At 37.4% G+C, this 13,302-nt stretch overlaps 1 protein-coding gene across 2 annotated transcripts in view; it reads right to left on the reverse strand.

Moving 5' to 3' along the window:
• The window catches only part of LOC139149104 (short transient receptor potential channel 6-like), a 52,120-nt gene continuing 38,818 nt past the window's right edge, over nt 1-13,302 (reverse strand). For both annotated transcript variants that reach the window (XM_070720659.1, XM_070720660.1), the window contains 2 exons: nt 2,012-2,185; nt 1-1,720 (listed from right to left, as the gene is read on the reverse strand). In XM_070720659.1, coding sequence (XP_070576760.1) covers nt 1,622-1,720; nt 2,012-2,185 — 273 coding nt within the window. In that variant the 3' untranslated portion in view covers nt 1-1,621. The remainder of the gene's footprint in view (nt 1,721-2,011; nt 2,186-13,302) is intronic.

Raw genomic sequence — 13,302 nt, forward strand, 5'->3', positions numbered from 1 at the left:
TTAAAATTGACAAAAGTGGCTCTGTACATTGAAGAAACTATGATAATTAAAAGTCAGTTTACATTTTTCTAGAACATTTAATTATTAATTTGCATATTCAATGGAATTTGCTTAAAGCCGCACTTTTCAATCCCAGGTTCTCGCATTAGTGGAGTTCTCCTCCCAGTCAAACACATGGCCAGTACGATGTTTGATTTCTATTATATTAATTACACAAACTGATTTCAAACTTTTGTCACCTTTTGCTAATCCTTCAAATAGAGCTTATATAACCGTTTGATTGACGGTCGGTTCAAATTGCAATCGGTCATTTATTCCCCAGCACCACACTCGAATTTCCTTAAAAAATGTCTTCCAGTCACGTTAGAATTTGAATATAACCACAGGGTTCGATTGGCAGCAGCTTTGTGCTGACCACTTGGCAGTCTGTCGGTCTTTTTGCGGTCTGAAAAAACTAAAAAGTGGCATTTTCTGGAGCGTGTGCCCTCATGTTGCATGTTTGGTGTCCACTTACACAGTGAAGCCGCCATAGGTTGGCGCCCTTTTAAAGGGAGGCTCCACCTTTAATAAAGATAACTATCAGAATAGTTAGGTAGGTAGGTAGGTTGGTAGGTAGGTAGGTAGGTAGGTAGGTAGGTAGGTAGGTAGGTAGGCAGGCAGGTTGGTAGGGTATGTTAAATATAGAATACTGCCTTTCACAATGGCCTGAACAAAAATCTGTCTGATTTTAACGCTGCATGTTGATTAGTTTTTAAAACAATATTCACCTCTTTAATTAAGTATAAGCTGTTTCAGGCTGTGCTCCTTGTTTGCTAGCTAGCTAGTCTATACAATAACATATTTCATAATGCACATGAAAAAGGGGACAGAGCAACGATTACGAAACGACAGTCTTATTACAATATTGTCGGTATTGTCAGAGAATGTTAGAAGCTCAAATTTCTTAAAAGACTTGATATTATCGCCGTATTCCAAAATGCACATACAGATATTGCATCTTTCGTTTAATCTGTGGTACGGGAAATATACTTATATTTCAGACAGATTGGAATATTTGTATCGAAATGTGCGAGCCTAGGTGGCTGATTCCCCAAGAGTGCGTTAAATGATGAGAATTAAACTTTTATCCCACCCGTGTTGAACCCGGAGGCAGAATCGATAGAAAAGTGATGAATAATGGAAAAGAAACTACTTATCTCAAATTCATCAGAGTACAACCTCAATTAAATATGGAGATTTTGCAGAGAGACGTAGCCATCTCTCTTGCAAACTTATAATTTAAGGCTACTTAAGACATTGGCTTGTCTTTACATTCAAACATTTTTCGGCAAGTGTAATGAGCTTGTTGACAAGTATGATATGTCTCTCAGACAGATGATCACTGCATGATGGCATCATTGATATTAGTCTGTGATCATTTACTTCCTCCTGAACTTCCAGATTGGTACAGGGTGGGCGTTACACGTTGAACAGGATGCGCTTACCCTTTCGAAACACCTGACATCACAATTTTCCGTTTCAAATGGACATAATTTGCCATAGATCTTTGAAGCCATAAGTTGTTATTTTTCCTTTTTGAGACAGTATATCATCCATATTATATACACGTCTCGGTAATATTTTAACTGACATGATCGCTTTGGTCTTTAGCTGGACGGTGACATTTCTTTTGCTCCAGCATATGCCCATTAATATACCTTATGACGAGCATTCTAATGAGCTGAAAAGAAGAAAAAAAGACCAGTTGCTTAAACAAATGAGTAATACAGCAATGGATTGGACGTATAGTTGGATTTCTGTAACTTATAGCAACCTAAAACACCATGATTTAAGTAACGCAGCTTGAAAAAATAAAGGTCGATCGATTCTTTGTATGAAAAATTGCTTCTGAGATATAACATCTCGAGTTTGCCTGTGTGTAATTATTCAAAGCTTTACCCCGCTGTAAACTTTACCCAGACTAAACGCTGAAAATGTTATATTGAGGAAATGAATGACTCTGAGTCAGTACCTTTATGTTGTTTACACTAGACATCTTAGTTGTGTGTCCTTTAATCAGCTTTACGCAACTTCTTAGGAGCTCGTACGTTGGGATGACATTAAAGGGAGATGGCAACACAGGTCCTGATATGAAATCCATCATTATTCTTGACTTTACAAATTTCCACTCGATGTCTATATTGTCCTACAGATTATAACAAAGAAGATAATTGTGAAAAGGGAAAGTGTGCCATACTTCTTAATTTAGTCACAGATTGAAATTGTAGATCTATTGACAGGCGCTCTAGGAGGTCTGAAAAGACACCCATTTGCGACACTCACGATTCCACTTTACCTCATCCAAACTATTTCCATATGTCAAATATTAATTGGTATTCAATGAACTGAAATATTCGCCATCCTTGTGTTTCATTGTCTCTCACAGCATACTAGAACAGACGATATGTAAATATTACAAAGGAGACAAAGTCAGGTGTCACCAGGGCATTGAGACTGATCGTACTGACATAAGATATGGAAGGATTAATAATTTGAGTAGCCTTGTATACATAAGAAGAAATCCAAAGGTGCATAGTTATATATGTTGCACACTCTCTTCAAAGGGCAAGTATTTTTGGTTGAACTACATAAGCTGGCAGGTGATTCCATAGAATTGATCAACATTTAGAAAGGATCTGTCATCAAACGGATGAGCCTAGTACTATAAGTTCAGTCAGGTATTGAGGAGGAGAAAGACCATGTAGTTGATGGATCGACGAGGAGTATAATTTCAATCTGAATCATGTGTGAAAGAATCGCAATCATACCCATCCATAATCCGATATCTGTCGTGAATTACATTATTGATTTATATTTTATTGCAATGTGTTATTATTATTATTGTTTACATTGTTATTCAGTCATTTCCTGTTCAAACCAGTTGTGATCTAGTATTACACGCGTTCCTGTGGGAAACTGACACAAACTTTATGGACCAGGTCATTCTGGCCAATCACAACGAAGCCCGCTAAAATTGTTTTGTCCTACCAAGGCTATATAAGCACGCATTCCATGTATTTTTTGGCAGTGAGCGAGAGAGCGTGCACGCATGTATGTCATGTAACAGTGTTGCAGTCAATAAACGTGCGTTCCCAGTAACAGTTCAGCAGCTCGGTGTCATTGTCTTGTATCGTCACCCACTCATTGCTGTGAAACGAACCCCCTTCCATTGTGGCTCACCCACAATATCACTAGGTCAAAATTTGTAAATAAATAGTTATAAACATAGACACTTGTGTGCGACTCAGGAAACTGGTTGAGTTACTACATGGCTGTAATGAAAATATCTCTTCTATTCATTAGTGTGAAGAGACGATCGGCTTACTTCAGGGCTCAATGTAAAAACTGGATGTATGAGCCAGGGAAACCATAAAACATTATATTGTTATAGTAAAGTTTTGCAGAACGTGTAGAATACATTAGAGTCAGGCAAGTGTATTTGTTTTGCGACAAGGAACAGGTGATATTTGGTTAGAACCGATATATCATTGACCCATACCAAGAATTTACAAAGACTGGGAAAGTCTGCAACTTTAGTGCCCTAATTTTATTCTGCTACTCATATAAATACTAAATATATTCATGCAAATTGGCTTAATTAAGAAATTCCGTACAACATATCTGCTGCAGTAACGCCGTGCGCGCGATTCCTACTGCACTTACTGTACGCTGAGAGCAATTAAAATGGAATTAAAATGACAGATGTAAGAGATTATATCAATCAGATAGAAAATAGAGTAAATTAGAGTCCGGAATGCTGTAACAAGTAATAATATAGTCATCCAAATGTTTTCGTGCTTCAACTGCCCCTCCCCATTGCAATCTTCTGATAGGAAGAGTGGCCGTAATGATTTTGTTTCGACTTTCACCGAAAGTCGCCGTGCATGTAGGCGAAAGCACGCGAGCAAGGTCACTCAGCCTCTTCATTGTTGGTTGGACCTTACACAAAGTTAACGGAATTTCATTGGAACCAGCATTTAAATACCGCCAGTAATAGAAAAGTACAATCATATCATACTATCAATACTATCACATTAGTGAGCGTTCACTTATTATGGCCAGGGTCGGATGGCAAGATCCAAGGGGGGGGGGTTCACCTTAAATTTAAAAACTGCAGGGGAGGGGGGGGGGTCATGTATATTTCAAACAGCTCAGAGGGGTGTTGGGTCATTTAATTTTCAAAATAATCCGTCCCGTCGAAAAGCAGTTTCAGTGTTCAGAAATATTCTGAGAGGTAAAAATGATACGCTGCATGATAGAACAAAAGTATAATTATCTGTCACATGAACATCTTGACTAGGGAACTCTAAGGCTTGTCTTATTGTAAATTGAGCTCACTGAGGGCAATGAACAATGCATATGTCGCAGTGTGTGGTTTTACGAGTGCGCAATATACTTTGATTTGATTGGACACCAGGATAATTGACTTATCGTGATTGGTCGTTTTGTTTTTTATATGTTTGTTGAATGTGCGCTGAGTGTTTGTCAAGTTTTCATCTGACTGATTTTCATTTAGCCAATCATTACCCTGTACATATCGCATTTATATCTTAATCCACCAATAGAAACACACAAATTATTTAACAGTTACCTGTAGACTACTAGTACCATGAAAAGTGAAATTACACTTTTAGGTGAAATTCCAATATCATAATTGTTGTCAACATCTGAACTTTCAAATACCCATTTCAATAAAGTACATTTATATCAATTATCAAATACCTATAAAAGCACAAATAAATTTAGCCTAGCATTGTAAAAAATTATTCGTAGTTTTCTCATAGACTCCAATGTATAGTGAATCAAAATTTTGGCGAAACTCAAAATCAAACTTCTTGCACACATCAACCTTTAACCATCCTAGTCTAACTAAATACTTTCACATGAATTATCAAAAGTCCATAAAATACATAGATTTAGATAATTTCTTGCACACATATCCATTCGCAACCACCCTAGTCTAATCAAGTACATTAATATTCATAATCGAGAGTACATAAATACATAGATTTTCCTGCTTTTGTATTTGAAAAAAAATAGTCATAGTTTCCTCATAGACTCCCACGTATTGTGGTTGGACATTTTCAGTGAAATTCCAAAATCAGATTTCTTGTACACATAATATGCACCTTTAACCATCATATTCTAATCAAGTACAATTATATTAATTATTCAACGTCTGTATATGTACAAGCATAGCAAGTTTTTCATTGGAAAAAAAATATTCACAATTTTATCATAGCCTCCCATGTATAGTGGATAAACATTTTTGGAGAATTCTAAAATCAATTTTTTGTCCACATACCAGTGGTAACAACCCTATTTATGTCAATTATCAAATATCTAGAAATGCATAGAAATAGTTTTGTATTGAAGAAGTATTACATAGTTTTCTCACAGACTACAATGTATAGTGAATTAGCATTATCCACAGCTGATTATCAATTAAATCCAAATATCGACATTTTGTACACACACTTTTGCGTAAAATGTTGCGATCCACCTGTAATTTCCGTCAAATCCCTTTGAGGGGTAATTTCAAAATTATATAGAAAGGCAGAAGGGGAAATTTGAACATTAACACCTCGTGATTTGTGAGGAGGGTCATTTAAAAAACCTGAGAATCTTTTTTTGGGGGATTCTATCGCCCAAAACCTTTCAGAGGTGTATGTGTGTGCAGCTTACTCAAGCAATGTGGGGAGGGGGTTTCATAAAATTTTTGTCATCTTAAAAGGGGGGGGGGTTTATCAATTTGCCGGCCAACCATCGGCCATAATAAGTGAACTCTCCTTTAGTTAGGTAGGCTTCAATTTACAGTCAATTTGTTTGTTGAATTTCAAAATAGAAAATGAAGATCGTTAGCGCACCAAATTCATGGCATTTAACGGGCAAATCTCAATATTCACTGTCAAGAACCATTTTGTTGATATATGACAGTAAACATCACTAATCAATCAATATGGGCATGTGCTAATGATAAAGGCTGAATAGGTAAACATCATTATCATAAATTATATATGAACAGATATGGAGTCTTGAATACACTACATCATCAACACTACCACTATAAACACTGCCCTAATAACAACAAAATCAACAAAACGAGCACACAAAACGGCAGCATCACCATCGCCGGCGCCACCACCACCACCACCACCACCATCAACAATAACTACAGAATTTTACTTATAATAATCCAAATATTTTCACGCACTCTTAAACATAGGGGTGTTTTGGGGTTTAAACGAACAAAATGATTTCCGTTTTGATGCCATGGCAACCATCTGAGGACGAAAGTATAAATTTTTGTGAAATTCCATAGAAAATGGCTTATAATGCTACAAAAAATTCATAATATCAGTTTGAGGGTCGTTAATGAACAAACGTGCTGTTTAAACTTAAACTAATATGTCGTACAATATCTACATGTTTGTACTTATATTGTACTTAACCGTCTGCTTTCTAACCGCCGATAAGATCTTTAAATCACGTCCACCACCCCTGCTCTATGAATAATTACCCATGATAAACCAGTTTTAATCTAAAGCATAGAAACTCACTAAAGCTCTGCATGTATCAATCATTCCTGAAGGCAAAAGCCACACAGCAAAAGAGGTAGCAAATGAAATTGCCAAAGAAAACCATACGAAATTCAAAAAACACGAAAATATAAACAAACTATCGGGAGGGATACGGGTTAAATAGGTAGGTATTTGTATGACAAAAATTAGTTTCAGGTTACACATCAATTCCGCCACGTATTACCTACCTTTTTGTACTTATAGGAAGAACACAGTATTCCATAGACCTTACAAGGCTGGGACAAATTATTTGCCCGAAAGTGGTAAAGTTGATGTTAACTATCGAATTCAGAGGCCATGTCACTTATAAAAAATAAACGAATTAGTTGACAAAGCTCAAACGTCATGAGCAGTTACATACGAAAGACGAAAATTATAATTGGAACTTTCTGAATACATGACAGCCCTGCGCCCACACAGAACCCGACGGTCTGCACCTCGTGTTTTAGTTATGCATAGTTTGCTTTACTACTTTAAAGGGCAGGGACTTGTTCCCCAGGATCAAGTTTGTTTTAGTATGTAAGAGGATTATGGAGTGTCATTGTCTTTTGTTTTCCATTTAAATCGTAATCTAATAAGTAGTTTCCCTGCCAGACAATCAGACGCCAGCACAGGCCTTTAATGGAAGATGCGCTTTGCACCTTTTGATCGTCTTAGCAAGAGATCGGCTGTTCCATTCATACGGTTTCCACTTCTATCGGAAGAGCCCTTTAGACCAACGAGGTGAAAGTTTCCAAAAGGTGTCAAGTACATCGGACTAACCTAACATTTGAGGAAAAACATCGGGAACAATAGAATGAGTTGACGGGTCATAATTCCAAATTGGTCAATTTGTGTGTGGGCGCAGCGTACAGTTGCAACCATGCAGTTTGGTATGTCCTTATCTGAACAATTTGTTTTAGAGGAAAGAGGAATGAGTAAAAAAATCGTTGATAACAAGTATGCCCTCATCAACTCTAAAAGCATGAATTTCACTTCAGCGCCTACCGGATGCAAGAGCTGTAAGAAACACAGTCTTATATGTCAGAACCTTACAACTAGCAGTATGTAGAAGCTCAAAAAGAAGCCCTGTAGAGCTCGCAACACCAGCGACAAACTCCACTAAGGAACCAATTCCTTTCTCGTTGGTCTCTCAATCCTTAAATTTTTGATTATAGCAGAGAGAGACTATTGTTAAGAAATTTTACTGTCATGATGGTCAATATCTTACATAATCCAAACCTCTTGCTTTTTAGTTTCTGTGATATATCAAAGTTGGTCAAGGTCATGCAAGGTCATCCAAAAATTTCCTGTACACAGCGTTTTTTCCATACTGATCAATATCCACAAAAATCACATCAATTACACTGTCCCTCTCACATAGTTTACAATAAAACCTTCAATATGGCTGAAAGTTGTTAAAATTCTGAAATCATAAATTTCCTGCTCTCGTACTTGTCTTACATATAATGCAGATTTCATTAAAATTCGCACATATCTTAACTATGTCTTCACCGATGACTTGCATACAAAAAACGTTGAAACTTGTCTGATAAGTAATTTTGAATAATAAGATTGTTGATCACATTTAGCAGAAAAATTCCTAAATACGAAAACCTCCAGATTTCATCAGAATTTGAAGACGTCTGAACTTGGTTTCCGAAGAGAAACATGTCAAATTCCGAAATTGTCAGACGATTAGACTAAGTTTGAAGAATATGACATTTCGACTGGAAATAAAAAATAGCCTTAAAATATTACATGGCAGATTACACCATAATTTGCGCGCATCTCAACTATGTCATCTCTAGGAACCGATATACTAATATTCTGAGCTGTTAGATGAGTAGTCAAGAATGAATATTATTTTTAAAATTAAAAATAGCCTTAAACCATATACTACTAAATCGCAGATTTCACCACAATATGCAAACATCTCAACTAAGTCATCTCTTGGAATCATTATACCAAATTTTACAGTTGTCGCATAAGTAGTTTCGACGTACATGATTTTTTGACCAAAAGTCACAAAATAGTCTTGAAAATGCTACATTATAGATTTCATTACAACTTAAATATATTCACACCAGGTTATCCAAAGTAACGTCTGTACCAAATTTCAAGGCTCCTATACAAAAATATATGAAGAATACGACTTTTTGACCAAAAATGACAAAATTATTTTTAAAAATAGAAAATGGTATATATATCCCAATAAAACGATTAGAGAAATTCATAGAGTTTGTCCAAAGTACGTATGCACCAAAAGTTAACCCGATCTGGCAAGCAGTTCCAGAGTTTCTGCATTGTCACTGATTTAGCCTTTTTTACGTCATTTAAGATAAGCTTCAGCAAACATTCTACCGTTCGCATATATGGCACGGTCTACCTCCAAACGTAGTAAACTCGTGGCATGACAGCGATATCACACACACGACAACTGCTGACATAACAACTCTTGTGTAAACAAACAAAATGGCCACTTCTCTCCGCTCCGTACGGCAGTGGAAACGTTTTGATCGGATTATTGCACCATAAAAAGTTCTTCCCATGTGACCATTTTTGAATCTTTTTTGTATCTTTTCTTATGGTGTTCTTTGAGATATGAAGGATTTCTCAAGAATGCTGTTGAGAGGGTAGGTTTTTCGCACATGGCAATATGGTGGCCAAACCATGTGACCGATTGAAATGTCTTTTGCAAACTTGCAATTGCTCACATTAACGATGGGCAAAATGTCAGCTGAAATGACCCACCGGTTCTGGAGAAGAATCATCTTGTAGATTTAAGGGGAATTTTCCAAAAATAAAATATGACGACCAAAGTCGCTTGACTAGTCACGATTTTATGTGCAAACTTTAAAGGGCATGAGGCCTGTATAGCGCAGGCTAAATTTCAAGTTGATTGGCCCTGTGGTTCTTCCTAGGACAATCCAATATGGCGATCAGGTCTCACGATGCTAATATCAAGATTAGGTGAATGAGTTTTTTATAGGCCTTGAGGTCTATGTCAAGTTAGGGAAGCTTCGATGCAGCTGTTTTCCAGATTTCGGATGATAAATAGACATCAAATCAGGTCCAATAATCGTTATCATTCAAGGTAACTAAGAAAGTTACCAGGTCCAAGGGACATATTGAAAATGACACAGGCAATGGGGTCATCTTGAACCACAAAGTAGTGGTGGTACCAGGTGTCCGGAATGGGTAAGCGTACCCTGCCAGCTAGCCGCACCCGTCAAGATTGACCCAAAGCGACAAATCCATTGTTATTTGGTGAATTCACCAAATTACTTTTGTGAGTCAAAATTTGGTATGCTGTCACTCATCATTTGAGTAACAGACAGGTCATATTTTGATACAACATCTCCGTATCTACCGTAGAACTTCTTAAATGATTTCACTAATCTACTTTCTGAGAACCCTTGCCTCACTAACTTTTGAGCTAATAGGCTGTGTCTAACTCGCAAGTCTTCACATGAATTGCATGCTCTACTGTATCTAAGAATATAAATTTTTTAATATAACCCAAACGGGATTAGAACCCCCACACACTCACGGCAACATCGCCTAGCTGATAGGCCTCACACAAAACCAGTCGGCCACTGCTTCCAACCCAAAAGAGTTGGTCACAGTAACCGACTTAGATGTTGCAATTCTGTGCGCGACCGAACAACACGGTGTGCGTGGAGCAGACGACACACAGACACATTATACACACAGACACAGTACACACATATATAGTAATCGGAAAAGCACGAAGCTTTTTTACTGAGCTATCAGACAGACTCGGGGACAAGTAAATATCCACCAGCAATACTAAGAATAAGAAGTTGTGAAATATACACACCATAAGCTGGAGATGATGGTATATTGCTCGACAAAAAGGGAAAGTTTATGATTTCAAAATTGAAATCGTCTCTTTTGTCATACAGCTTAGTATATAGTGTATTTTGTCTAATTTCAAACAATACCTCTAGGTATGAAGCCGAGTCCACACTTTCAGTTGTTTCTTTTATTTCTAAATCATCTGGGTAGATGTGGTGTAGATAATTGGATATATCAGGATTGTTTAAACTGATGAGATCATCGATATATCTGTGGGTGTTGTTAAATCGCTTGGCAATCCTCTTACATCCAGATTTCTGAAGTGATTGTATGAATTCTGCTTCATACGAATACAAAAATAAGTCTGCAAGAAGTGGGGCGCAGTTTGTGCCCATGGGAATGCCTATGGTTTGCCTGAATGTCATGCCAGCAAACTTGATAAATATGTTGTCAATAAGGAAATATAGCATTTGAATCACCTCAACATCACTGTATTTGAGTTTGGCATCGCTGTTGTTGGTAAAATAGCCCAAGTTGCGCTTGATGGCAATGTATTCATACCTACGACTACCATTCTTGTAAAAGAAGGCTTTCTTCACGAGAGATGATAGCCTGTCTTTAAGTTTGTTATGTGGGATGGTTGTGTACAACGTTGAAAAATCAAATGTGTAGATTGAATTGTACATGTTTTTGTTATTTTGTAAAATATGTAACAATTCTTTGGAGTTCTTTAATATCCACATTTGATTGACCCCACTAGTTTCATAAACTTTGTCACAATATCGTACTAAACCAGATTTAATGGTTGATAAAATGATGGTTAAAGGTTGTGACAAGCGTTTTGTTGTACACATACTGGAACAAGCTATGAAACGTTGTTTACAAGGATTCTTATGGATCTTAGGAATCCAATATAGATTAGGTAATACCTTGTCATCTTGCGCTAACTTGATGCCAAACTCACTTAAAACTGTTGAATGGTTCTGCAATATTTCCTCTTCAGACAAGTCATCGTTTATGACACAGTCCCCACTTGTTAATGGGTACTTTGATTACAGGTCCTCAGAGAGGATAGAGTCCTCTTCATTAGGTCTGTGATAAAAATACTTTTGAATAAATTCGCTTGATACATGTGTGAGTTGTAGTTCAGGACATGGAAAAATCGTAATAAAATGGCCACACGGTGGCCATATTGGATCGTATCACAAAACAAATATATGTGCATATGTATGACATAGGTCAATGTCCTTGTAGCAAATTTGATTAAAATTGGTTGAGATATGCCTGAGTTATGGCTTGTACATGAAAAAATCATAACAAAATGGCCGCACAGCAGCCATATTGGATCGTATCACCAAAACAAATTAATGTGCATATGTATGACATTGGTGAATCTCCTTGTACCAACTTTGAATAAATTCACTTGATACATGTCTGAGTTATGGTTCTGGACATGAAAAAATGTGATAAAATGGCAACACGGCGGCCATATTGGATCGTATCACATAACAAATCAATGTGCATGTTCATGACATAGGTCAATATCCTTGTACCAAGTTTGAATAAAATCGGTTGAGTTATGCCTGAGTTATGGCTCTGTACATGAAAAAATCGTAACAAAATGGCCGCCTTGCGGCCATATTGGATCGTATCACAAAACAAATTGACGTGCATATCTATGGCATTGGTCAATGTCCTTGTACCAACTTTGAATAAAATCGGTTGAGACATGTCTGAGTTATGGCTCTGTACATGAAAAAATCGTGATAAAATGGCCGCCTGGCGGCCATATTGGATCGTATCACAAAAAAAATTGACGTGCATATCTATGACATTGGTCAATGTCCTTGTACCAACTTTGAATAAAAACAGGTTGAAACATGCCTGAGTTATGGCTCTGTACATGAAAAAAATCGTAATAAAATGGCCGCCTGGCAGCCATATTGGATTGCATGACAAAACAAATCGACGTGCATCTGTATGACATATGAAGTAATCCTTGTACCAAGTTTGAATGAAATCGCTCCAGGCATCTCTGAGATATCTGCGTGAACGGACGGATGGACGGACGCACGCACGGACGCACGCACGCACGCACGCACGCACGGACATGACCAAACCTATAAGTCCCCCCGGATGGTGTCCGTGGGGACTAATAAGGTTGAAAGAGAGTATGTTGTGCTACTCTCATCATCTGAGTTAATCTGAAGTTCGTTCTTTAAACATTGAATGTAATATTGCTTGCAGACAAAGACGATGTTGTTTGATGCTTTGTCTGCAGGCACAACAACATATTTATCGTGTAAAGCATCTAGACATTCCCTTACAGAAGGGTCATCAAAGGCAGATGTAGTGTTGATGACAGTATGGGAAGAACGAAGACGTGAAATGCGAGATTTTACCTTATCACGGACTGTGCGAAGCCAGTCTGAAAGACATCCAACGTCTTCGTCTTCGAGGGCAGCCCACTTTTTAGCATAAGCCTCAGCAGCATCCATGATTAACTTAAAGTTAAAGTTCCAGTTTACTTTGGGTGGCTCGCGATATTTTGGGCCAAACTGGAACAGCTGCCGAAGCTTATGATGTGTAACTATCTTCATGTCACCTGTTATTATATGACCGTGAGGTTTGTAACAAAAGGGAGATGACATACAATCACAAGTACTATCATGAACATTGTTCTTTATATCAATTTCTTTCAAGACCCTATTGTAATTAAACAATTTCCTAAGAAATGGTCGGAAGCAGAAGATTAGGAAGAAAATTCCCGTAAACCAATACGGGCAAAGCTCAAGTTGGCCCCCAAAACTTCCTTTGATTGGAGAGTCGAAGCTTTGTTTCACATGAGTTTACCACCACTGGACACTCGTGAGACAATAAG

This window comes from Ptychodera flava, chromosome 14, assembly GCF_041260155.1.
Source record: "Ptychodera flava strain L36383 chromosome 14, AS_Pfla_20210202, whole genome shotgun sequence".
Taxonomy (NCBI): Eukaryota; Metazoa; Hemichordata; class Enteropneusta; family Ptychoderidae; genus Ptychodera; species Ptychodera flava.